Genomic DNA, 26,485 nt, shown 5'->3' with positions numbered 1-26,485 from the left:
CTTGGGCAGTGACTAGATAAAGGTGAGGAGAAGGACTTTCCTTGCTCTTCATTTGAAAATGGCCCTTTTCACCATAGCAGATTACAGAATCAATCCTTTTCCTCAAGAAAACTACTGTGATATTCCCCAAAATAAAAAAAAAAAACTGACTCAGCTAAGTTTTTGCCAGAAAAGTAAATGTTTGTATGTTCATAAATTATGTATTGGTGTTGTTTTAGTTGGTTTGACAATTACAACAGGAAATAGTCCCCTCTATAATTTTGACTTTACTGGGTTTTTTTTTTAAATGGAGGGAAATCTCACTGCACTTTAGCTAATGAGACCCATATGCCTGTGGTCATAAATACAGCTAAATTGCCTGTATTGTTCCTTTCATCTCTCACTATAATGTCACCATCACTGTCACTTACAAAATTTTACATAATGCACAGCTACCTAAAACAGCTGTATAAATAGATATTTTAACTACTGCAGGGCTAATTCCTCCCTGCTGTAATTCCTTTGCTTGCAATGACTTACCTCCAGCAGTGATTTTGCATGAATAATAACACATCTGACATTTGTGCCCACAAATGCTCCATCTACTTACAGAGATGATGTCTCAATTAGGAATTTCTAGCAGGTCAACCAAACAGGACCATATGAGAACAGACAGAGGAAATTATCCATGTTGTTAGCCCCAGCTGTTGGAGCTCTAGGTGGGGCGCTTAGCTGCATGTATTTTGGTAATGTTAATGGGAATCACACATTTGTCTTCCATCATATCACTGACACTGTATTCCCCTGTGGCTAGGGCTGAGCACACCTCAGAATTTTTATTTTCATGGCATTTTGCAAGCCCTCTGAGCATGTTGCCTGCTGAAAGCATTCCTCTTGCCCACTGCTGACTGCTCTCTCTTTTCCTTATACATCTCCCAAACCCTCTGCCAGCTTTATACCCTCTGCCATTTATATGCCACAGCTGCACACAGCAGCTCCAGCTGCAACTGGAATACTACAGTGTTACCCACTGCACACATAATAAAGATAATAACCTCAAAAAGTACCATGTAAGTAGACAGAACTTACATGAAAGGATTGGTGGCAAATCCAGATTTGCTGTGCTTTAATGTAATCTATCTGATTAGGCTAGTTCTTCCTCAGAGGCATGGTTTCCCCCAGGTCATTCTCCTCTCCCAGGTACTTCTGTTTCATGCCTGTTTTCATGTTCTTCTCTCTGCACACATCCTCTGCCAGTAACACTTTTATTCAGTTGTTATTCTAACCTATTTTTTCTTTACTTTCTATACCTTTCCCTAACACCTCCATTATTATCACGACGCTTTCTTCAGTTCTATCAGTCAAAATATCCTCCCCTCATTCCTAGTCTCCATTATGTCTCAGTCCTAAGAAAAAAATAGATAGGCAGATACACATAATATATTTTAAAATTATTCAGTCGGGTTAGGAAAATCTGGTAACTTCCTTGCTGGAACTCAGTACTGGCACATTTTGGGGAACTGGCAAGGAGAAACATTTGCACTTTCAGTAGGAATTGTCTTCTCATTTGCCTGAACACAAAAGGTACACTGGTGGCAGTGGGGGGACAGAAAACTAAGAACAAGAAACAGGCTGTGAGTTGGGATTTAGTAATTATGCCTTGTTTTAAGGAGTAATGGATCAGCTCCAAAACCCTTTGTTAGTCAAATCAATAACAAAGTCCAAAAAATCAAGAGACTAAGTCACGGGATGCTTACAGTAAGAGCCACAAAAACTGACCAACATACATTAGCTTTATCCTTTTATGTGAAAGTCGGTCTTGGCAAAGTGTCTGTTCAATAATTGCTTTAAAACACCACTGTAAATGCATTCTGATTGCTGCAGTCGTTGTTCCGTATTTGCCAAGTTGGCTTTGCCTTGGAGGTGCTAGAGAAGTGAGTGGGAACATTATGATGGGCAGAGGGAGAAGACTGAAATAGAATCACAGAATCATTAAGGTTGGAAAATACCTCCAGGATCATCAAGTCCAACCTTTGACTGATCACCACCTTTTCAGCTAGACCATAACACTAAGTGCCAGTCATTCCTTGAACCCTTCCAGGGATGGTGATTCCAACACCTCCCTGAGCAGCCCCTTCCAATGCTTAACCCTTTCAGTGAAGAAATTCTTCCTGATGTCCAACCCAAACCTCCCCTGGTGCAGTTTGAGGCCATTTCCTCCTGTCCTATTGCCTGTTGCCTGGGAGAGGAGGCCAATCCCTGCTTGACTACAACCTCCTTTCAGGTAGTTGTAGAGAGCAATAAGGTCCCCCCAAGCCTCCTTTTCTGCAGGCTGAACACCCACAGCTCCCTCAGCCTCTCCTCACATGGCTTCATGTCTAAACCCTTCCCCAGCTTCATCACCCTTCTCTGGACAAGCTCCAGCACCTCGATGTGTTTCCTGATTTTAAGGGCCCAAAACTGGACACAGTATTCAAGGTGTGGCCTCACCAGTGCTGAGATGGGATTAAGCTGCTGAAAGGGCTCTGTGTCCTTTCCCCATCCTCAGGCTAAATTTTATTTATGATCTGGGATAAAACCTTAATTAATGCACCTCCTGGCATCTTTAAGAGGTAACTACCCAGGGAATGGAGAATGTTGCACCTGAAATTTTTTATAGTTTTGGGTTGGGTTTATTAATTTTCTTGGAATACAGTCCCTACTAAAATACCCACTCGTTAAAAGATTGCACTTTCTCTCTTTTCTCAGTGGAAATTCTTCTGCCAAACTTAGTTAAACAGGTTTCTGATGGTTGGTAGAGATTTGATCTAGAGATACCGAAAAAGCCAAACAACAGGTGCTGAATTCTTAAGCAACAAATCTCACTAGAAAACAAATCAAAAATACATCCAGAAGGACTGAACAGTCTAAGGGATTAATGGATTTGCACATCTCAACCAATGGCTCACACGCAGTACAGGTTAATAACAAGTTCCACCCTTCAGTCAATGTCTAAATAAATTCAGTCTCTTGTCTAGGGTTGTTGTTAGGAGATTTCACTTAGTGAAGACACCTGGGCAATAATCTCTTTAAGATTCCATGCATTTTTAACATTTCTTCATGAAATTCACTGTGTAAATCCCACCTGTGCCTTTTTCTGCTGTTACCTCACTACACCTCAGTTCATCCAGTTTAAGCAAGCTCAACTACCCTGTGGCAGCATCCCATGGCCTCTGAGCTGTGTGAAATAGCACCAGTGGGATCACACAGCCACAGAGAGGATTACAGACACCCACAGACTTCTCTGGGACCAGAATCAAGCTCTAATAGAACAGAATGAACATCACCAACAGAGAAAAAGACACACAGACCTTCCCACAAGGTTGTGCAGAGATTGACTAGATAATGGCCCAGACTCCAAACACCCTCATTCCTCACGAGCTCAGCGTTTATAAAGCACTGTGAGTACCATTTGTGCTAAGTAGTGTGAGTACATACTGGTCACAGCTGGGGATGCTGTTAAGTGATCAGGCAGAAGTGCTGGAGATGTTAATGGAGCTGGCTAGATAATTGAAGACTTTTTTCTGCTAGAAAATTCTGCCTCACATGTCAAAACCCAAACAGTCCAGAGAAATATGCACTTTCCAGTATAAATGTCATCAGACTGTAAGAGAGTGGCCAATCTACTTAAAGATCTGAACCAATTTTTAAGAAGCTGAAGAAGTTTTACTCCACATTCATGTGAATATAAGCCTGACCCAGCTGTTGGCAAGTAAGTGGTTGGAGTTCACATTTTTTTTCAGAGAAAAATTTGTAATGGTTCTTTTTTTTTTTTTTTTTTTTTTTTAAAGGATATTAAAAAAAACACCAGGGTAAGAATTATCTCTCATTTTCTTTTTCTTTTTTTCATTAAACAGTTTATTTTCTCCGCAGCCCTTATTATTACCCAAAACTCAGTGGCTGGATTCTTTCCTGAAAGAGCTATTAGAAGCTTTGAACAATTTCTACCGGAAATAAGAATTGTGAGGGTGGCGAGGCCCTGGTACAGGTTGCCCGGAGAAGCTGTGGATGCCCCATCCCTGGAAGTGTTCAAGGTCAGTTTGGATGGGGCTCTGAGCAACCTGGTCTAGTGGAAGGTGCCCCTGCCCATGGCAGGGCGTTGGAACTGGATGATCTTTAAGGTCCCTTCCAACCCAAGCCATTCCATGGTTCTACAGTTATGTGGGAAGAGAATTAAGCTCAATGGGACTGAGCACTTAAAGGACCAGACAGCCTGAGTCAGCTAATTATAGGGGATGGTCTCCAAATAAAATGTGTTTACATCGGACCAGATGAATATGAGGGCCTTTCTTTTGATTTCAATAGGCTTTAGAAGATGCCTCTGCTTTGGAAATCTGCCTAGTACAGTTGATCAGTTGGCTTCTCAAAAAGCTTTTAATGCATTTCAGATAAGTAAGAAAACAAATGAAGCCCCCTGAAAACAAACAAACAAACAAACAAACAAAAATTAATAGCAAAGAAATCTGGATTTCTGAGTCTGATCATGCTGTGGTCTATCACGGCAGAAGGAGTAACTCAGATATTTGTATTTTTGCTTTTCAATATTTAACTTTGGTTTTTTCCTTCTTTTTCAAATATACCCACTTACCCAATATGAACATTTTTCTCTTAGTCCCCTGTAATTGCCGACTAGGACAATTATCCTAATCTTGCATTGATGTCTGATGTTTCACTTGTAAGGAGACTAATCTAAGTCCATCAGACCATGCATCTAAAAGAATTTATAGCTGTCAAATCTAATGCAAGTCAAGTGATTGATCTTCTATGTAGCAGCTGCAGCATCCTCCAGGAACTAATTTAATATGTGATCTGTGGCAAATCCATCGAAATAATGTTGCTTAGATGCTCATTTTACTTCCCTTGTTTCCTTTGGTTTGTTTAAACACAACTGGCCAAGAGAGGATAATAAGGTTGTAGAAGCAGACATGAGAGGAGAATTTGTCTTGTCATGCGGCTGCTCTCAGTTTTGGTTTAATAAAATACCAACTACAGCAAATCATCTGTCAGGTTGCAGGTGAATTTAAGACTTTCCTGTGGGCTGCCTCCTGTGCATGCCAGAGTGTAGGTGATAAACTATAAATAAGCAGCCCAGATCACAGGATTTATGTTCTGTATGAGACACAGGTCCTAAAAGTGTCTTGCTCTTTTCGAGCACAGAATCATCCTACCTATGACCCTGTATCACAGGGGAGAATCATTAATATTAACAGCATATGACAAAAAGACAATTTAAAGATCAATTCTAAATATTTTAAATCCTTCATTCTCTTGACGTTTGCTTGCATATTAATGGCTTGTAGAGTAAAGCTAACAAGCCAAAAATGGGGTCATTTAAATTAGAGGTTTCTCCAATACAATCCCTCCGCTTTAAAAAAAAAAAGGAAAAAAAAAAAGCATTTTTTCAATGTTTCTTATTCTCCAGAGTTTTTATGATGGTCCCCAAATCTAAGACACTCACAATTTTCTTATTTTCTGCACATTTGAGGCATTACCAATATAGTGACATCCAAAAAGACCGAAGCTGCCTGGGTACGTGCGTGCAAAATGCTCACGTTGCATGTGTGCAGGAAGACTTTTTAAGGGGGTTTTGGTTAGGCTGTTTTACATATGATTTGAATAGTTCAAAGGGCTAAGTCATGTTATCAGATGTAAATTGCACTTGGGTAACATTGAGCATGATAGGTAGAAACCAGATAGAGCTGCTTCTGTATTATTTTCAATACTGTATAATCTTCAGTATTGTTTGAAAGGGCCATAAATGCTGTCAGGTCCAGATGCCTTCAACTACACAAAACATTTAAAAAAATAAAGATGGCACTGGTGTACTTTTATTGGCAAAGGATTAGGGAAAAAAATAGCTGGGAGAGAGAACTGCAGCTAACCAGAAAGAGAAGGCAGGAGAGAATAGGTATGGCTGAGCTTGATGTGGACATGAGAATGAGGGGAAAGCTACTGGTGGATCTGAAAGGGAGATCTTGCATGAGCTGGTGGGGAGAGTCTCAAGTGTGAGAAAGGGACTGGAAGCATCTGCCCAAGGTAGGGGCATGGCTTAACCATTCTTTTCCCTTTCTCTGCCAATCAGAAATCTGGAGGTCTCCTGGCTAGAAAGGAGGTAGACTGATCCCATTTCGTTGCCCACAGCACATGTGCTGCTACCTAGAGAAGCCCACAGCCTGTGTGTGCTGTTGCCTGACATCTGGGGGAGACCTCCAGTGACTCTGGACCTGCTCGTGGATAAATAGGCTGGGACATTTAGCCTTGGGGTCTTGGACACCTCTCTGAGACCTCCAGACAAATTTTAACTGTCTTGTATGTCTTTGGGTCTTACACCTCTCATTACCTCCCTCACATGAGAAAGAATACAAGGTCTTTAATCTTTCAGAAGTGTTGAGGGAAGGGAGAGAGCAGTAGTCAGCAGAAGGAGAGATGCAGCAGCTATTAAGTGCCTGATTTTGTACCCTCTACTAACCCACTGGCTGTGACCTGCCTATACAGCAGCAAGGAGTGTCAGTCAGCAAAGATCAGCTTTTTTTTTAATGTCTTTACTATTAGTACTAATAGCTCAATAGCCCAGACCAGCAAGGGAGCGGTGGAAGAAGTGCTGGAAGGAGGAAGAGAAGGAGAAGTGTGTGTTGAGGGGAAATTACTGTAGAACAAGGAAGAAGTGACAGTTTTCCCCAGCTGACTCCCAGGCTGCCTGCAGACCAGAATCAGAAGCACATTCCCAGAAGAACTTGGGTGTCTCTGTGCAGACCCATCCTCCTTTTTCCCTCAGAGCAGACAAGACCAGAGGCCCTGTGAGGCCCCGAACACGTGTCAGATGGCTTGGGGCAAGAGGGTTTGCTGTTCTTTGCACTGCTCCATACCAAAAGCTGAGACTGAGATGCAAAGCTAAAGTCTACTGATGTTCTCTAAGAGAACTACCTGTGTCAGGTAGTCACAATAAATCTTGGCAGGCAGCTTCAGGCCAGAGGGAGAACTTCACTTGCTCAGCCTCAGAAGACGAACACATGTTTATGAATTTTAAACAGACTGGGTTTGTTATTCATATTATTTGGTATTTATTTGTTCATAATGTTTGTTATCTAAAACTAGGATTATCACATTGCAGAGCTAAAAACTGGGAGACTAGGAACTGCACTGAAGCCCCAGTGTTTGCCACACCTTAATTTATATGTTTATAAAAGAAGGAATGTCTATTACCCTATTTGTTGCTGATCAGTAGAAATATGCCTAAATGGTAGAACTGGCCTCTGTTCACTAAACAAGTAAATACCATAAATCAAATCCAGTGTCCATTTAGAAATAATTCAAACCAATCAAAATCTTATCTACTCATTTAAAGCCAAACAGGGCCACAATGCCCAGCACAAAAGGTACACCTCTAGACTCATATCTCAAAATTTCATAAACATTAATTCTGCATTAAGGTGCAGGACACTGGCTGGCTGCACCATTTTTCTGCTGCACTTCTCTTTCACATTCCATCAAAAGAGCAACCAAAGTAATTGAAAAATAGCTTGAAGATTTGAGAGTATCTTCATCAGATGAGAGTGGTGTAGTCACTGCTTGTTGTGCTGCCTGATAATGAGGGCAGACCTATGATGTTAAGACTTTCACTGTCAGCAGGATTAATCACTTTACAAGCATAAAGGAAAGAAATAAACCTAATAACTTCGTAAGATGTTTTGCACACATCATAAATATTCATTTGAAGAGCTCTCTGATTTTAAGAACAAAAGAAAATTCAGATTACATTTACATATATTCATTTCACATATTTATATATTCATTTCCACCTTCTAAAGTCATGTCTTTCATATATGTGCGTGACTTCTACATACACATTTAAATAAGTCATGCACATAATTATTTCATTTTACATTCAGCCATCAAGAATTTTTGCAAAGTCACATTTATGCAGCTGATAACATTTAGTATTTTTATTTCTACCCTAAAAAACCTCTTTTTCTCTCAGTTAGATCTAGTTTTGAAAAATCCAGATCCTGCCATCCATGGATAAACACACTATTCCCAGTAAACTCAACATTATTTCCTATTTTCTAAAGACAAAACACAGGACTGATCCTGGAGTTACATTCATGCAAAAAAGGAAGAGACGTTTTTTAATTAGGTATAAGGATTTGAGGGAAAATGTTGGATATGCCTGAAACATGAAGAAATATGAGTCTATATTTTGATATTTATATTTGCTGTCTGTATTTTATTTTAAAGATCATTTTAGGAATTTGTCTGCAATCCCATATAGAGAAATAAACTGCATGCTCTTTCTCTTCCATTAACTTTTCTTTTTTATCCTTCAACCAGCTACATTTTCTTCTCTTTGTATAAAAATAATAACAGAACACTAGAAGTATAAGAAATAATGATCTGCAAATGCAGGAAATTGAGGGCAATTTTGTGAAAAGCAGCTGGAATTCTAAACATGTATTGCCCAATTTGCTCAATTTTGCATTTAACCTGTCAGTCTTCAAAAGCATTTGCTTTTCGTCAGAAAACAATAAAATAGCTCATGAAGTTATTACTAGGCTGACAGCATGAGAGAATTTTTAAAAAGTTTGCTGATTAAAGTGCATCTGAAGAAATTATGCACTCAGGGAGGTAATTAAGGTGTTGTTGTGAATAGAAGTTATGGAAGCTGGCTAGCTGTGTGGAAGCCAGTGAGTCAACAAGGAGAATAATATAATAAAGAACTAACAGGTAACCCCATGCTACATCTTAATCACACAATTTTTTATGGCAAGATAACTCTGGAGGAAGAGAGACAGTCAATGTGAAATGCTAATCCTGGGGACCCAAATGACATCTAGGAGGTCTTAATGTGGATCCACGAATTTAAAGATTGATGTGAGTTTGGGCCCAGCAGTGTTTAAAGGTTTTCTTCCTATTTAATCTGGTTTGGATCCTGATCTCTTAATCATGTTAAGACAAGAATAACTATTTCGGCTAAGTTACATCATGGGTTTTATGGTGTTATTGCAAATAATACAGTATTCCTCAATTATATTCAATTTTATAAGGTCTTGGAGGCCTTACCCAACATTTTTAGAGCTGAAAATGATCATTCATTAGTGGTGATGGGGAAGACAGCTCCACTCCACATCAGTTAACTTTTTGGATTTTCTGGTACTCTGCAGGAAAAAAAGTAGTTGATAGTGAAAACAAAAACTAACCTAAGTAGAACAGTAGTTGGATTTGGGGGTAACTATTCTTTTATTGCTTATTTAGGTGAAATTTTGCATTTAAGACTGACTCAGAAAGATATGATCTTGCAGTGTCAGTCATCCCATCAATATCCCTTAACTCCATTTATTTTACTGAAGTTTTGCACTTACATTATCCTGCTGTCCACAGAACACTGTATATATCAAGACAACATTCATCAGGTGAAAACACCTGTTTTGGATTTACACAAACAAGGAGTGTGTTTCAACAGTGGTCCTACCACTGAGTTCTGAAATACAGAACCACAGAACAATTCAGGTAGGAAGGAAACTCATGAGAGCATCTATCTCTGCTCTGAGCACCTAAAATACTAATTTAATCTAAACCTCCCACGGCACAACTTGAGGCCACTTCCCCTTGTCCTGTCACTTCTTACCTGGGAGAAGAAACCAACACCCACCTTGCTCCAACATCCTTTCAGATAGTTGTAGAAAGCAATAAGGTCCCCCTGGGGCTCCTTTTCTCCAGGCTAAATAGCCCCAGGACCCTCAGCTGCTCCTCAAAGGACTTCTGCTCTTCAACAGCTCCATTGCTCTTCTTTGGACATGCTCCAGCCTCTTTGGACACACTCCAGCAAGTAGTTCCCAGGGTAGTTCTATCCTAGACAGTGCATGCTCTGGAGCATGGCTAGACTGGTGCAAGTCCTGATTCATGCACTCCATTAGCCCAGAAGGATCCTGATCACATCTGGGGTATCTGAGTGCAGCAGGCTTTTAGCCCCTGGACCTGGACTATTGGCAGCCCACTCCCCATGGCAACCTGCTGCCCAAACACACAGACATCCTCCCCCTTTGTCCCTGCTTTGTGCAAGTGTTATGATGGAAATGAATCCCAGGGAGGCTGGAACCCATTCAGTCTTCTGCACTGTATGTTGCAAGTCTTGGTTGTAATGCTTTCTCTTAGGACGATGGCGTGTATGAAAAATTCAGGTAAGATGAAGAATTTTAAGCCATTTATATTTCAGCACCTCCCAGAAAGGTGTAGAAAAAACAAGGTAGATTGATTCATGATTGTTCGCATTTGGAAAAATCCCTTTTTTAAGTTAGCAGTGAGACAGGTATAACAGTGATAGCAATTATCTCCCAGGAAAGAAATGGTTGAAGTGAACTTCTCTGTTCTTTTGAATGAAGACTTCAAACATGACTAGATGGAAAATATAATTGTGTGCAACAGGCTGTTGACATGTGACCAGGTACAACTGGATGAAATTGTATAGTATGTTACACTTGTGGTTAGACTACAGGAACTATGGAGCTATTTGTACCTTTTAGTCTAAACCAAAATGATATCTCACATGATGGGAAGAAAGTGTCATGAGCTGTGCTCCATCCTAGAAAAAGATCTGGGCAACTGCAAAACATCTGTTTTGAAAGCTTTCATTAGAACCACGAAAAGGTGTTGGGTTTTTTTCACTCTGTCCAGTATTGAGTAAAACGCTGTGTTGGCAGAGAATCCTGACTTGTTCTTCCCTTGTTCTGAACTACATCTGACTCTGCCAGAGAGGACAAGTGTGCAGAAGGAATTCTCTTTCCTGTATAAAACATCTGTGCTTAAAGAGTTCATATAACACAAGAACGTACTAAAAAAAAAAACAAACAAACAAACTTATAAGAAGAGAGGCGAAATATAAACTTTGCAGAATATTGCACTGCCACTGAATGATAAAAAATCAGACAATTGGCATGAAATACGTGTTTCACTTATCCAGTCTGGATCTGGCCTGTGTTTCAATTGCTGTTTCCATTCCAAATGACAGAAAGCTGTTATAAATACCAGATAGGTAAGTTCTATTTGGACTTGGGAGTTAATTTGTTTGTCCAGGACTGACTAACAGTTATGGGGAAGGTTGGGCTGTACTGATGCTGGCTGGGAAGGAGTTACCTTTCTTCCCGGTGCTTCCCAGTTCCTCTCTATCATCTTCTGATTTTCCTGTAGCATTTTACAGCTCAAGCCTAATAACTTATGACAGAGAGACCTTAAAGAACCTTGAAATAAGGAACATTAATATAAGACCTTAAGATAAGATAGGACCTTAAAATAATCTAGGACCTTAAAATAAACTAGGACCAAGGCAAGGTGGGAAGGTAGAGATGGAGGGGGGCATCCCAACCTGTGGGGTTCAGCTCTCTTCTGTGGAGGAGAGACTGAAGGTGGGGTTGGGACTGCAGAATGCATTTGTAACTCAGGGTGGTGGGTGCTGCAAACCATATCTTGGGCACAAGGAAACAACCCTACCTCTCCACAATGACATAGGTAAGATAACAAGTCCTTGATAGTCTGATATGCCGTGTCTGTGTTTATCTCAGACTCCTCTCAGCTGCTGTGGAGGGGCTTCTTAAGAACAGGACATTTAGACACTTCCTTTGACCTTTCCACTGCAGATAGGAGCCACTCAGCCACCGCATGCTGGGCACTGTCTCACTGCGTATGGACACCTATGCTCCTCTTCCCCTTGGTACGCTTCCACTGGTTGTGGCCCACAAGCCTTCCCAGAGGTAGCTGTGGCTAGCTAGGTGCTGGATTTAAAAGCAGTGTATAGACTGACAGGATAGCATCATCCAGTGATGTCCCACACAGTGTAGATCTCTGAAGGACATACATATCAAAAGGCTTTTTTTTTCTGGAATTTACCTGGCTCCCTACAGAATACCTTAGCCTTTTGTTGTCTGTATGCTTCAAAATATCAGACAATTTCTATCCAGTTATCCTAACAAATTAAAACAAGGTGGAACCATTTCAAGCCACCAATGAAATTCCCAGAATCACTTGAAGTGTTGGTGCCCCAGCACAAGCTAGTGACTCATCGGTTTTTGTCATGCCAATAAGCCTCCACATTAGCTGTGCCAATAAAGATAAGCAGAGAATAATTCAGGCCTCCATGGCCTCTCCTCTCACCTTGGAGACCTAGGAATGTCCCTAGGCAACCCCACCCTGACACACTTACTAGGGAGAGGGCCTACCCAGCTGAGCCCTCCTGCATGCATGCAGCATCATCTTTTTTAGACCAATGAAGGTTAAAATCCTCATTCGATTTTATGTTTTGCCACTTCTCCCCCTGCCACCCCTTCATGTCTTCATTAAATATGTGTGAACGCCCTGAAGGTGTCATAATGTGCAGGTCAGACGTTGGGGAGATATCAGTGACCTCAGAGGTGGCAATTGCCTGCCAGCTCTCCAAGGGGCACAGCTCTGGGATGGTTATGATTGGCTGCATCAGCCGTGGACGTGGCACAGAATATCTGCAGGCGATGATTTGTTGTGAGAGGGATAAAGGCAGGTCACAGAACTTTACAGTCTGACATGCCATAAATGCAACATGACTCTGCACATACTGTTGACTTCCCCCAGAGTATTAAACACAGGCACAGGTGCCACAGGTTGCAGTGCCTGTGAAGTCAGAGATTTCTGAAATCAGAGTTGTTAGCTCGTACGGCTTGATTAGTGTTGAGCTACGGGTTAATGAAGAGAGGCCTCTCTGAAAGCACTGAGACACTGCAACAAAGCTTACCAGGAAGAGAACTGCTGTTGGAAGTGTAAAGCAATCCAGTGCCAATTCCAGTGAAGCAGTTTTGGCTGAGTCACACCACCTGATAGCTGGGACCAGCTCACAGTACACCGAGGTAGAGTTACTATGAATCTTGATGTGTTTGTGAGCTCTACACCCAGTTTGCAAACAGATTTTTTTCAGAACCACATAGAAGCCCAGGGTTAGGTTCCTAAACTGTCAGCATCCAGACACTGAGGTGCCCTAACTTCCCAAACAATCTGAGCACTCATGCTGCATCCAACCATTTTGCAGGCTGTCTCTATTAAATAGCTCTTGATCATAAACTTAGGTGAGACACTGCAGTTGTAACATTAAAATAAGTAGGGACTTCATTGAAATCCTTGAAGTGAAATTCTTCAGTTCTCCCAGGTAAAGCTAAATGCTTTCTCTTTATCATTTAAGGACATGTCAGTTCACCAGACAACCTGGAACTGACATGTCAGTTCACCTGGAACAACCACAAATTGGAGTCATTTCAGTTCTTAGCCATCACCCTTTTCCCCACAGTACACTATGATGTCTGCAGTGGGGCGGTAAGACTCCCAGAAAATCTCAGAAGTGGTTTAAAATGGTAGCACATCCCAAAGAGAAAATGACTCAGGGGATGATTCTGGAGGTGGCCCGAGATGTGCACCAAGGTAAGGGTGGGGTCTCAGTGTATGTGTCAGGACCAGCAATCACATCATCCCTCTCCACGGAATGAGGAGTTGTGGGGCGCAGGAAGAGTCACTGCACCAAAGCAGAGAACAAAAAGGTATCTAGGGATGTGAACAGTTCCATAAGCTGTGGCTACCCCATCCCTGGAAATGTTCAAGGCCAGGTTGGATGTGGCTCTGAGCAACCTGGTCTAGTGAAAGTTGTCCCTGCCCACAGCAGGGGCATGGAATGAGTTATCTTTAAGGTCCCTTCCAACCCAAACCATTCTGTGATCCTGTGAATGCAAAGGTTGGACAGTGTGATCCCTACAGAAAAGATTGTTGTGTTCAGATCACAGTGGAGGCATTGAAAAGAGACTGGGGGACTACACAGCTTACCTGTAACCATGGATTTCCCAGGTGAACTTCTGTCTCAGAGATCGGTCCTGCATCCTCTGTAACAGCAGCTATATTTGATATTCTGCTCTGAAATGGTCTTGAAAGATGTTGCTCTGTCATCACGGCTGCAGAGCCTCTGTATAAATTTTACACAGATGCACGAGGACAATCTTTGTACACATAACTTCTATTAATTTCAGGTATCTGCTCTATCTGGTGGAGCATTGGAGCAATAAAACCCTATGACTGGCCATGTCAATTTTACCTCTCCATTCATTATGACAAGACTGAAATATTTCATAGCTTTAGGACATTTCAAAAAATGATAAACCTGATGCTTGACAGTGTTAGCTAAAAACATTCAGAACCCGGTGGATGTACATCCAAATTTTGACTTGTGTAGCCAACACATATGACTTTGTCTGCATATTTTCCACAATGACACAATATCTTTTAGTATGTGCTGCCTGAGACTGCTTGAAATGATATAATTTTTCTATTTTTTTAATTTTTTAAGTAGTTGTTTTAATTAATCATAAGTAGTGCGTTAAGTCTTAAGTCACTTCTAGTTAGCATTTAGCAAAGTTGTCATAAGCTGCTATTGTGGGAACACAGCTTGGGAAAATTACTGAAACTTTAAGTTTTGATAAACGAACTCTCTTTAACCATTGAACATTAATTTGTTTGCTAAAAATGTATAAATAGGTTAACAAGTTTTTTATCAGTGTCTGTGTGGAGGCCAGAATTTTGTCGGCCACACACACACCTCCTGACTAAGAATAAAGTAATGCCTCACTGATTAACACTAAAAAGGCAGTGTTAGAGGGTTTTAGTTAACCTGATGATTTCAGATGATTTGGGCAACAAGATGTGTTTGGAGGGGAACACAGATTGGCCTCAGGATGGTGATCCTGAATTGGAGGTTGCAGGTTAGAAGCAGGAAGAGAACAGTCAAATTTTTCAGTCATTTAAAGCAACAGAAATGAGTTACTTACCCAGACAAAGATATGGATGGGAGAAGGTAAGTCAGACGTGGAGACAGGAGGAGCTGGACTGAAGCAGCCCAGGAGTGCAGAGTCCAACTGCCCAGTTGTATTTTGTTCAAATCATGGAGAACCCCCAAACTCTGGGTTTAGCACTGACTGTCTTGCCAGAAAATACCTGTGAGACCTGCTGCTAACATGTGTACTCCATTGATGAGGATAGCAAGCCAGAAACCAGGACAAGGACAGCTTGAGGTTGGAAGAACCTCCTCAGAACCTGTTGCAGAAATAAGGAGATATATACATATATATCAGGCACTATATACCGGAATCCGTGTGTGTGTGTATATATTTACATATATATATATACATGTATAAATAGATATATAGCGATACATAGATATAGATACCAATAAGGAAGAAAATCAAAGTTGCACGAAGAATTTGGCATGGTCTTCTTTAAAACTGTGCTCCTTTTGGATAATGTAGCTATGTGGTTTTTATGGCAATGTAGTTAGCATATTTTTAATAATAGCTTTTTCCTGCAAAATACTGAATACTCTCTTTTTCCATAAGTTGTTGCAATTCAGGATACCGTCCCCTTGCAGGGATGGGCCTTATTTTTCAGGTATAGGTAGCATTTGAGAAGGAGAAATTTCAACTTCATTCCCCTGGATTACCATTATACATGCCGAAAAGATAAGCTAGTACAGAAAGTAATTGAGATGAGTTAAAACAATTGCAATTTTCTTGGCTACTGTATCACTTCTGTTTTACACCTTAGCAATTTCTATTGTGAATGATTAATTCAGGTCCAAGTCATTAGATTAGGCAAATGTGCTGACTAAAAATATAACAGGAATGCAGGAGGAAATGAAAGGGAATAAGCATAGTAAATATGCAAAACATTTTACAATAAGATTATTTCTACCAGGTCAAGGTAATAAAGTTTTACTAGCTTGGGCGACACGGATATGGCAGGAATGATGACGTCAAAATAAACCTTGGAAGTCTCTGTATTCAGATTAATACAGACACTCAGGATAACATGGAAACAGGTGTCTTTATGTCTTTGAACATGCTTGGCACACCTGAAGTGACCCAAGTGAAATCTGTTGACAGAGCATAGATTTTCAAGGACTTACGCCTTCAGGTGTGAAGCAATGGCTTAGGTGTTCAGTCTGGGAGTGAGAGGAAAATGTTGAGCTCCTCAGCACTGAGAGATTCCAGAACTCCTACCTGATCACCAGTATCCAAGTGTTTCTTGTACCCTCACTGACTCACTTGATCACCTCCTGGAAAGACTCCTCCATCTCCTCTCACCCCCAGTGATAGGGAACATTTCTCTGCAGCATATTTTCCATGATTTCAACCCCCCCTGGCCCTGCGCAACTGGAACTCAGTTTGCTGATGGCACAGGGCACATTTTGCAGGTGACAACTGTCTAAGGGCAACTTTACAGGCAATACAGGCAAGAAGATCACTTCTCTTTGATGGCAGGCTGTCAATACTGCAGATAAAAGAAAGAAGGGGAAAAATCAATCTTATATGTCTGGCTTTTCGGGACATTGGATTAGAAAGAAGCAAGTACAGAAGATGGTAACTACCCTTACTCCTTGTGAGTAATCCTCACTGCTCAGGTGTTTCTTGGAAGTGTATGTCTATTTATTAACTTCTTACCAGGTATTGTGGGAATACATCTGGTAGTCAGCTCCAATGACCAAACCCAAGTTGTTATTTATGGTAAAAAAAAAGAACTGGAACATTGGTAAACTCGGGAAATTCCTGAAAGTTTGCTTCATTTTAAAGCAAGATTTGCATGAAGTTGAAGATATTGAAGGGTCTCAGCTGAATACATCGTAGGAGGCTTTCAGTAGGAATAGTGAAGCCACTTGGTGTTTGGGGAAAAGAATGTGAAAAAGAATAAACTAAATTGTGGCCATTGAAAGGAAAATTAAAAATACTAAGCATTGTAAAATGTTTTGATTCAAAACTAAGCTATTTATTTTACTGTGATGCATTCACAATGCTTAAGGTCAGGTTAAATAAAAATGGACCTTTCAGTTTAAAACATTAATGACAATTTCCACAGATTCAAACTTTTTCAAAAATATCCCCAGCCATTTGAAACCAGGTAATTAATGGAGAATTGCCTCTTTCCTGAAAGTGGCTTCTATTTTTATGAATCTGCATATTCTGGGGAAAGATTTAAAAGTCTCCAACTACTTCTAGGCATGAAATAAGCAGGATTCAAGCCAATGTTAAATATCTATTTTAAGTTTGTGACTTTTGCTGTCTATATTTTCTTATGGAGACATATGACATCTTAAAAAATTGTATTACCTCTAAGGGCCTCTGGTTTTAAGATTCCTCAGACTGAAATTAGAAAAATCTTCAAAACACTGGCTGCTTAACTTCACAAGATCCAAGCATTTGGAATTGATTTGCAGGTTTGAAATTTCAGGCTGTTGTATATTTGACAGAATAAAACAAAAAATACTTCATTCACATAAAATAAGACATTGTTTTTGTATTAATAAAAAGTATTTTAAGATACAGCTTCCAACAAAGTATAACTTACAGTATAATCATATTAAGCATATTTTAAGGCAACATATAATATCCATTCTTGTTATTTTCCAGAATTATTTTTTAACTATTACCTCATAACTTTATCTGGACAGCCAATAAATTGCAAACGACGTGCATTTTTCATGACTCTGCATTTCAGTTATTTATTAAGTTGTCTCTAATATGTCAGTTGCCTTTATCAACTACTGGAAAAATCAATATCTGATAGGACTTCACGGCGTGTAGCGAAGTATATAAGCATGAGGTTTATATTGCTCAGTCTCAATTTGTCACTTCAGACCATCTGACTAAGAAGTGCCTCTTAAATCCTCATCATTTCCTTGTTATCTGATTTGCAGGAATCCAAGACTTAAGCAACCATGTCCAACTCCACTGAGGCAGAACTCATACACATGTTTAAGGGAATTCCCTTTACCACCAGGTCTTCTCCAGAACTTTTAAAATCCTTGGATACTTTTGATGCTAGAGAAGATGATGTCCTTTTGGTTTCCTATCCCAAATCAGGTAAGTTCTAGTTTTAAATGTTAGTTGCAGTAAGTCTCAGTTGTGTGTTTCATGTTCTCTGCTTAAACTATTTGGGAAATATCTGTGTAGAAGAAACAGGAAAGGATGTTTGAGTGTGTGAATATATTATGCTGTCAGTAAATGTTAAAATTACAAGAAATACGGGCCATTTACCTGCATTTTGATTCTGTAATTGAAAATAATCTCAGATGTTTTCATATTGGAATGCAAATAAATATTCCTTACTTGTAAGCAACACCAGTACTCAAAAGATTTTCCTGAGGACTTCCTATATTCAATTATGAGCAAGTCAAGAGTTGTATTAAGTTATTTGTATGGCTCTTGGTTGTAGATTTATTAATTTCTTATCTCCTCTCCACCTGCCTCTCTTGCACAGAGAAGCACATACCAAAGGGGAAGCTTAATCAGTACTTTCCAAATATATAGACTCAAGTTACCATAAGAAAAAAACCAATCAAACAAAACAAGTTATTTTAAAATAAATGATAAAAATAATATAACCACCTCTCAGCTGACAAGCAGTTTATCTAATGAGGTTGTTTTTGGTACTGTTATTAATACTTCTCACAGAGTTACTTTGTACTTCAGCTATAACCCTAATTTTTCAAGTGTTTATTTATTTGGAGCCAATGGAATTATTCAGTCATGTAAAGTTTCTTGAATCTGGGGGAGTAGAGGTATCATTTGTTCACTAGCAATCTGCTTCCATATGAAAAATACATGTCTTGTATATCCTCTCGATAATAAATATTTTTTTCTTCTTGTTTGTTATTTTTCTTAAAATTACTTTTTTGCAGGCACCCACTGGCTTGCAGGAGTTATAACAAAGCTTTACGATACTGAAGTTACAATAACATCTCCCATTGAATTTGGAGACATTTCCAAACTGGAGGAGCTGAATAATCTCTCAACAAAGAGAATCATTCCAACACACTTAGACTACAACATGTTACCTCCAAATTTTAAGAAAAAGAAATGCAAGGTAAGGCAAAAGTTACATAAAAGCTGTAAGACATGTTAAGTGTCTATTAGGAGTATATCTTGTCCTGTTGATCCTTAATAATTTTTGAATGATTTACAGTTTCCAGAAGTGGTTTGCTGTGAATTTTGGAGACACAGCTGATCAGCAGTCGAAGGCAGCATGAGCAGAGACTTGGACTAGGGACTGGGTTCTGCTCCTGCCCCACTGCTCTCATGGGGTGATTTGTATACCAGGCACCATACAAAATAGAACATCAACACCTTTCAATCATAAATCTCTCATTAGGGATGGAGGGTTTCTCATGGCCTCATTTCCTAGTGTCTTAGAAAATAGTTATCTTGGGTACTTACAGGCTGTACTGGAGTTGAAAATGCACCTCCTGCTGAAGCTTTATGAAGAACCCATAAAGATTTTGGGAGAACAAAAGAGAATTGAAACATGGGAGGCAGACTCAGATCACAGTTTTGAGTTCACAGAATCATAGCATCACCTGGGTTGGGAGGGACCTTAAAGATCATCTAGTTCCAACCCCCATGCTGTGGGCAGGGACACCTTCCACTAGACCAGTTCCTCCCATGCTAATGTGGGAGGTCTTTAAAAATAAGCTCTGGGTCTCAGATTTTTTTAATGAAAATCTAAAATTTCAGGGTAACTCAGATACAGACTTTTGGGACAAAGCAAATTTGAATGAAAAGCCAAAATTTATGTTTTGCAGCTGTCCTGTGAATGTTAATTAGTAAATGCTTTCATACATGAGATGTATGAGATAGTAAACTGACTCATGAGTTAAAGTTAACCCAGGCTCTTTCATAAAATGTAAACATTACCCAGCTGTGGCAAACACACCTCTTTCCACATGGAATTGTTTACTAACCACTACAGACTCCTGCCTAAGAAGAGACAAATACACTTCTAATTTAATGGCATGGTCACTGAAGGAGGAATCCTAAAGGAAAGGGGTTTGACACTGCCAACTGCCTGTGAAAATGCAATATTTACACACAGAGCTTCTCTAAAACAAAGGAAGGATATTATCATTAATAAATATATCATCTTCATTTGCAGATGATCTACATCAGCAGAAATCCAAAAGACACTGCTGTTTCCATGTATCATTACTACAGAGATAACCCAAACCTTCCCACTGTAGATACCTGGACTACTTTCTTTGACATGTTCTTAAAAGGGAATGGTAAGAATAAATGTTTTCTCCTTGCATTTTACATTAGCTTATTATGCACAGAAAGAGTTAAGAAATGTGAACTGTGTGAAAACTCCTTATTGAACTCCTTATTCATGTGGCATTAGTGAGGGGACTGGGAGTGTCAGGATAAATTCTAATGCCAAACCAAACAAGAGCAAATAATAGGATGCTCTCTTCAGCCCTGCAATGAGACATTTTGATAAGCAGCTGCATCATTTCAGCACGAGTGCTCTTTGCAGGTTCTTGCTGTTCTTTACACACCTGCTAAAAAAACCCTATTCTCCCAGAAAAGACTCTGATTTCTTTTCTTTCCATGACCACCCTGCAACCCCTGACTATTTGTTGATTCCAATGCGGATTTGCCCCGTGTCAAAAGTTTTCCAGCCTTGACTTGTGAACCTCAGTAGCAGACTGCTTCCCCCCAATAATTTACGTGTAAGCTATGATAGGGGAGGTATGTGTACCCAGCTCCTCCGAGCAGATGCAGCGTAGCTGAGCTGTCTACAGCCCGCCCCTGTCCTGGGCGGGGCGGGTGCTCTCTTACAAGGAGCTCAGCCGGCCCTACATGTGCCCAAGTGCAGGAAAAGGGCATGGGAGGGCACAGTCTACCAGGCTGCACCAATAGTCTAGTGTCTTCCCCAGTCTTGAAGCCGGCCCTGGGCAGCCCTTCAAAGGAGTCTGGACGTGTTCATAAAGCCCTCCTGCACACAACTCTGCCTGATGTGTTGTCTCAGTAGCAGGGTCCGAAGATCAAGGACAGGAGGGAGATTTTTATGAGTGGTGGGATGGAAGTTAACAACAGGACCTTGTTCACTTTATCCACTCCCATTTTTAGTGTTTTATTAGTCCTTTGAGGAGTAAAGTGTCACCCTAGTGATGATAACAGCAGTAATGATTGATCAGCTTGAAAACTTTGAAAGAGAAGTGCCACTGCAGTCATCATGGGCTCACATCAGAGCTCCAGAAGTCAATTTGCTCACTGCCTTCTCTGGGCTTGGGCTTGGATCTTGTGTTCCTAGATCAGAGCAGGCCTAAGGCGTGTTCTTCAGTGATTTGCAGGATCTTGGCTTGTTTAGTATGAACTCTGAACATACAATAGTGGAAAAAAAGAAAAGAGGATTGTATTCAGGGCCAAGTTGGATGGGGCTTTGAGCAGCCTGGTCTAGTGGAAGATGTCTGTGCCTATGGTGGGGGGGTTGGAATTAAATGATCTTTAAAGTCCCTTCCAACCCAAATCATTCTGTGATTTTATGATTAAATTATAAAAGCATCTCCCATTTACCTCCAAATTATTAGCCACCTTCTATTTTCTGAGTCCTTGCCCATGGCATAAATAATTATGTTTGTTACATCAGAAATTTAGGTAAGAGGCGATGTGGAGGAAAAGGTCATTTTCACTTCTAATTTCACTCTGAATGTCATTTTCACTTCTAATAAAAACATAAGACTGTTGTGCTGCTTGATTCAAACCCTGCAGTACTCTTGCATAATATCAACTGAAAACAAGGGTTAGGGCACAGAGAGACAACTGTGGTGCCATCCCTGGAGTCTCCAAGGCTGTATGCTGTACTCCTGAATCCAACAGGGCTATGCTATTGTTGGCCACATGCCCAGGGTAGTTGACCAGGAGAGCAGGGTCTAATTGCACAGAGTGGAGTGCCTTGCACTCAGAAGCTGCTTTATGTGCTGGAGAGGGGTACAGACTGGAGCATTCAGCTTAATTATTAGTTATAATTAATGCTTAATTATAACTCACAGTTTGCAACCAAAATGTTGGTCATTACAAGATTATGCTGTTGTGGTGGTGCTTAAAAAAGCAAAGTCACAGTCTGGGAGAATCACAGGCTGTGATTGCTCTGTCGAGGCCTCTTCTCATTGCCCTACAAAGAGGCTTTCATCTTCCCTTTCAGCTGGAAAGGTCAGAATGTTGTTTTGTAGAAGAAAGATGAAATTTAGCTGTCCTCCCATGGTCCAGGAAAAGGAGCATTCAGGCAAAACAAGCACTGTGACTCAGTTATAAAACCATTTTATCTGTTTTATTGGCTGCATGATGTATTTGCATAAGTTCTTTACATAATCCTCCTTTGGTGTTTAAAAATTATACAGATTCCCTTCTGCTGAGACAAAAGAGAGCTGACAACAGTGTGCTCCATTTAAGAGAGTCCTTATTTCACTTCCTGGTGAAGTGATTATATTTCTAGCTGTGACCACAGACACGCAGTCATTTGCTGAGATGCTCAGATCTTGTTAGGCGGGTACATTTTCCTTCATTATTGGCCTTTCCTTAGATTTGGAGTCTGTTTCTACTACAGAATTGTATCTCAGAATTCCAACAAGAATGGTAACCTCTTTGGATGTCACTTTTGTAAGTTTGAGTCACCTGGCGCAAAGAATTGCATTTGTTTTAGAGGGATGTGGGATACATATTATGAAGGGATCATTCCCCTAAATGTGTGAGGTACCACCACAGTTATTTATGAATGAAGTTTATCTGAATGAATTTTACATGGGTTTTCTTTTCAGTTGTCTGTGGATCCTGGTTTGATCATTTCCTAAGCTGGGAAGAACATGAAGATGACAAAAACATCCTATTTTTGTTCTATGAAGACATGAAGAAGGTAAATATGCTCTCTGCACTTGGTTCAGAATGCATTACTTGTAAATTAGCATCATTAAAATATCAAAGACGAAATTACAATGAAAAAGGAGAAAGAAGGAAAATGTGAATGTATGTCTTTGGGCATATTTTGTATTTGCATAGAATTTTATATTAGTGAACTAATTCTGACTGCACAAGTTATATAAATATCAAATCCTGTGAGAGTTACTTTTCTTACATGCAGGAATGAGACTCATATTACATAATTTTCTCCAGGCTATAAGGGAAAATTTTAAGTTCCTCTTTCTTGGTCCTATGGAAAGACCAAGGACATCTGTTGAGGGCCACACATTAACTATGCTATGTCTGACATTTCCAGTGAAATTTTCAAAAAGTGATGTAAGACAACAGAACTACTCACAGTCTTGTGGTACTTGTATTCCCAATAAACAAGAAAATTAAAGACTGAAAGGGTAGGAAAACAGTTTGGTGAAAGGAAATTATGCAGACACTGCTTTGCTGTTCTTAGTAAAAAAAAAAAAAAAAAAAGAAAGTAAAAGACCTTAGCTTTCAAAGAATGAATTTTTGAGTGAATAGAAAACACTCTCTAGTGTTTCTATTAAAATAGGTTTGTTCATTTTTTGGGAACACGAAAATTCCAAGATGAGGAATATAAACAAACTATTTTGTATTCTGAGTCACCTGTTAGATCTCTAGATACGTCACCTCCACTGAAATAAGCTACTTACACAGAAGCTGAGCTTTGAGTATTTCTCTATTCCTAGTGAAATAATTCTGAGAGACAGGAGAACATTTTATCTGAACTGGAAGTAAATTTGGGAATATAACTGTGTTTGGTATGACATACCCAGTATTTATTCATTTCTGTGAGTATGGGTATGAGGGGAATCAGGTTTACTGTACCTGTCATCTGCACAGTCCAATTACATACTTGGCTTGCTTGAAAGCAAATAAATGTGTGACAAACTTGTTATCTAATAAAAAGGATCCTTTTCAAATTAGCTAAAAGTCTGATAATCTGCTTAGAAATATAAAAGCTTTATTTTTCTTGTACCTCAGGATCTCCCTAAGGTTGTAAAGAAAATTGCTTTGTTCTTGAGTTTAAACGCCAGTGACAAAGATATCCAAGACATCTGCAGTAAGTCCTCATTCTCAGAGATGAAAAATGACACAGAAAAGGAGAACAGTGATCCCAGTCACACTGTGTGTGCTCTGACATCCAACAGGAAGCTGATTTTCCGAAAAGGTAAGTTCCTTTGTTCTTAACACAGCAGAAGAAGTGGAAATCCAGGCAGAGGCCAAGGACCAGGTCTTTCCCAGAGTGTCGTGGTGCTTGGGTCAGCCCTAGGAAGCAACGACAGGATTCTTCAATTTGAAGCTCCCTTAAAAATCACTTTCTTTCTAAGTTCTCTGTCTGCAAATGCAGACTTATATTAGAGAAGCACAGAGGAGCTAGAACAACAGCCTGACTAATATTGCTCCAAGGAGTGGGAGCTGTTGAGCCAAAAGGAAAGGTTCACTCAGCATTACTCTTTATCTATGGGGTTTTTTATCTAGAAGTTGACCACCTCAGTCTTTTACAATGTGTCTCCTCTGACACCACCTGCAAAGGTCACTTAGTTTACTAGAAAAATAAAGAGCAAGACACATTCCTCCTGAATAAGACTGCTCTTATCACCTCCTATCTTATGGAAATATTCCTGAGAAAGGAATATGCTGACAATGACAACAACAAAAGAATGGTCACAGGTAGCCTTCAGACCCTGAGCAAGCTGGAATCCAAGGAAAATCTTCCACAGTGTTTAGTTCAGATGTGACTTTAAGATATCTGCAGGAGCTGTTTTCTTGCTTCTGACATTTCAGAAGCTTCCTCAGGTTTGGATAATAAGTAAAACCAAATCCATCATGTTTACATGGATTTTGATTATATTTATTTACTTGATTTTTGAACAATAATTGACAATTTAAAACCAAGAGTTGTTTCAATTAATAAATAGGGAAATGGTACCTTCTGTTAATTCAGAACATTTTTACCAATGAGCTGAAAGAAATGCCAAAATACAACCTGTCATTAAAAAAAAGAAAAAAAACAGATACATTTTTTTAAGTCAGTGAACTTTGATGAAGATACGTTGAAAATTTTGAAAAATCCCAACAGTTTCACTTCCAAGGGCAGGTAGTAATAGGACAAGGGGGAACGGCTTTAAACTGAAAGAGGGCAGGGAAGAAATTCTTTACAGTGGGGGTAGGGAGGCACTGGAACAGGTCCCTTCCAACCCAAACAGGGATCTATGATTCTATGATTTCCCCTACTGACTGTGAAAAAACCCAGGCAGAGGCCTTTAACTACATACAACTAAGGCATGGCAAGATGCCTCCCTGCTGACATGACCAGGAGCTCTAATTTCACCTTGGAAACCTTCTGCTCTTCATCCACCACTTTTGTTGGCACTAATCCACTCCGAGGCTGAGGGTTTAACAGCCTTTATGGATGACAACCCAGCTGCTTTCACCAGAGTCTTGCCAGATCAGTAAAACAACTCACAGTCATGACCTACCACAGAGACTGTGGTTAAGAATATATTAATAATCTGTGCCAACTACAGCGTTAACAAAACTGGGCTGCCTTTAAACAATTTTTTTGCTTCAAATATTGCTAGCTTCACTGTTCTTTCTGTTCCTGCTCTCCTAGGTGCTGTTGGTGATTGGAAGAACCATTTCACTCCAAAGCAGAATAGGAGGTTTGAGGAGATATTTAACGAGAAAATGAAACTCAGCAAAATGGCAAAATGTTTCATCTATGAAGTTTGACTCCGTGTGAAGAACAATACGCAGTTATCAACAAATGTATGTAGAGCAACTGGTGGGAAATTCTGAATGGCCACTCCCATTTAGTTTTTAATGCTTCCAATAGAAAGGATTGTAAACATGGGATTTTGAGGAGAGGAAAATTCTGACACAATGACAGAGCTGAACTCAGTTCTCAGCGGGCAGATGTATATGGTTTTACAGAGTCAGGTGTCAGACCTATTTTTTGACAACGAAATTTACTTAATCTTTTTTTTTTTTTTTGCTCCAAGGGGATATGAACAGACTTCTTAGATCCGAATTAGGAATTTTACCCATGATGTTATGGAAAAAAAACCAGGAACCTGTAAAAAACAAGATAGAAAAAGTCTAAAAAACTTCATAAGAAAATGACCAAAATTTTTCACCCCAGACGCACTCCTTCTGTAATACACCATGATTTATGAACTGCTTATCTTACTGGACATTGTTATTGACACTGAAGTTGAAAACTGCAGCTGTGTATTTGACAATCCATAGTGAAGTCTGTTTACAAAAATGTTTCTTTTTTTTTTTTTTTTACAATATGTAGTTCTTTGACGTAACTTATTTCTGGGTTAGATACTGTATAGTGTTTGTGTTTTAAATGCAGCTGATATAAATCCAAGTAAATTTCTGCAGCATATGTTGGACAATTATAAAAGTGGTTTTTTCCATTTGACTTTCTTTCTGCAAAATGTCTGTTTCCAGTGTTTTTATGAGAACCATTTTGCTTCACAGTCCTTGTGCAATAGAACTCAACAGCTCCACCGTGGTAAACAAACCACAACTCAATCCGAACATGACTTATTTATTTACCCTGCCCTGATAAGGCAGATTTTCCAATAATCAGCTGTCTGTGTTCACATCCGAGGGACTGTTCTAGGAAATCAGTGAAGATTTCTCTT

The 26,485-nt window shown here is 39.8% G+C and overlaps 1 protein-coding gene and 1 long non-coding RNA gene across 6 annotated transcripts in view; one reads left to right on the top strand and one right to left on the bottom strand.

Moving 5' to 3' along the window:
* Window positions 1–19,396, bottom strand: part of LOC116787333 — a 40,709-nt gene extending 21,313 nt beyond the window's left edge. For 3 of the 5 annotated variants that reach the window (XR_004357248.1, XR_004357250.1, XR_004357249.1), the window contains exons 1-5: window positions 19,278–19,396; window positions 17,172–17,293; window positions 16,068–16,338; window positions 14,841–15,105; window positions 13,846–13,981 (exon numbers count right to left, since the gene is read on the bottom strand). This is a non-coding gene — a long non-coding RNA (uncharacterized LOC116787333). The remainder of the gene's footprint in view (window positions 1–13,845; window positions 13,982–14,840; window positions 15,106–16,067; window positions 16,339–17,171; window positions 17,294–19,277) is intronic. The other 2 variants (XR_004357253.1, XR_004357252.1) reach the window with 2 other exon arrangements.
* Window positions 17,678–25,891, top strand: LOC116787332 (sulfotransferase 6B1-like). Its single transcript, XM_032688857.1, has 7 exons — window positions 17,678–17,924; window positions 18,743–18,927; window positions 19,993–20,119; window positions 22,655–22,749; window positions 23,811–23,997; window positions 25,444–25,598; window positions 25,832–25,891. Exons 1-6 carry the CDS (start codon window positions 17,780–17,782, stop codon window positions 25,560–25,562), a joined length of 858 nt encoding a protein of 285 aa, XP_032544748.1. The 5' UTR covers window positions 17,678–17,779; the 3' UTR covers window positions 25,563–25,598; window positions 25,832–25,891.
* The last annotated feature ends 594 nt before the right edge of the window (window positions 25,892–26,485 follow it).

Source organism: Chiroxiphia lanceolata, chromosome 5, assembly GCF_009829145.1.
Source record: "Chiroxiphia lanceolata isolate bChiLan1 chromosome 5, bChiLan1.pri, whole genome shotgun sequence".
Lineage (NCBI taxonomy): Eukaryota > Metazoa > Chordata > Aves > Passeriformes > Pipridae > Chiroxiphia > Chiroxiphia lanceolata.
The sequence above is the reverse complement of the archived record's forward strand: the minus strand, read 5'-3'. Positions and strand labels throughout refer to the sequence as shown.

Excerpts from the sequence above, each read along its gene's own strand:
- LOC116787332 (XM_032688857.1), top strand. The coding sequence starts at position 17,780 with ATGTCCAACTCCACTGAGGCAGAACTCATACACATGTTTAAGGGAATT. Across the intron at positions 20,120-22,654 it reads CATGTTCTTAAAAGGGAATG|TTGTCTGTGGATCCTGGTTT; the intron begins GTAAGAATAAAT and ends TTTTCTTTTCAG. Across the intron at positions 23,998-25,443 it reads GAAGCTGATTTTCCGAAAAG|GTGCTGTTGGTGATTGGAAG; the intron begins GTAAGTTCCTTT and ends CTGCTCTCCTAG.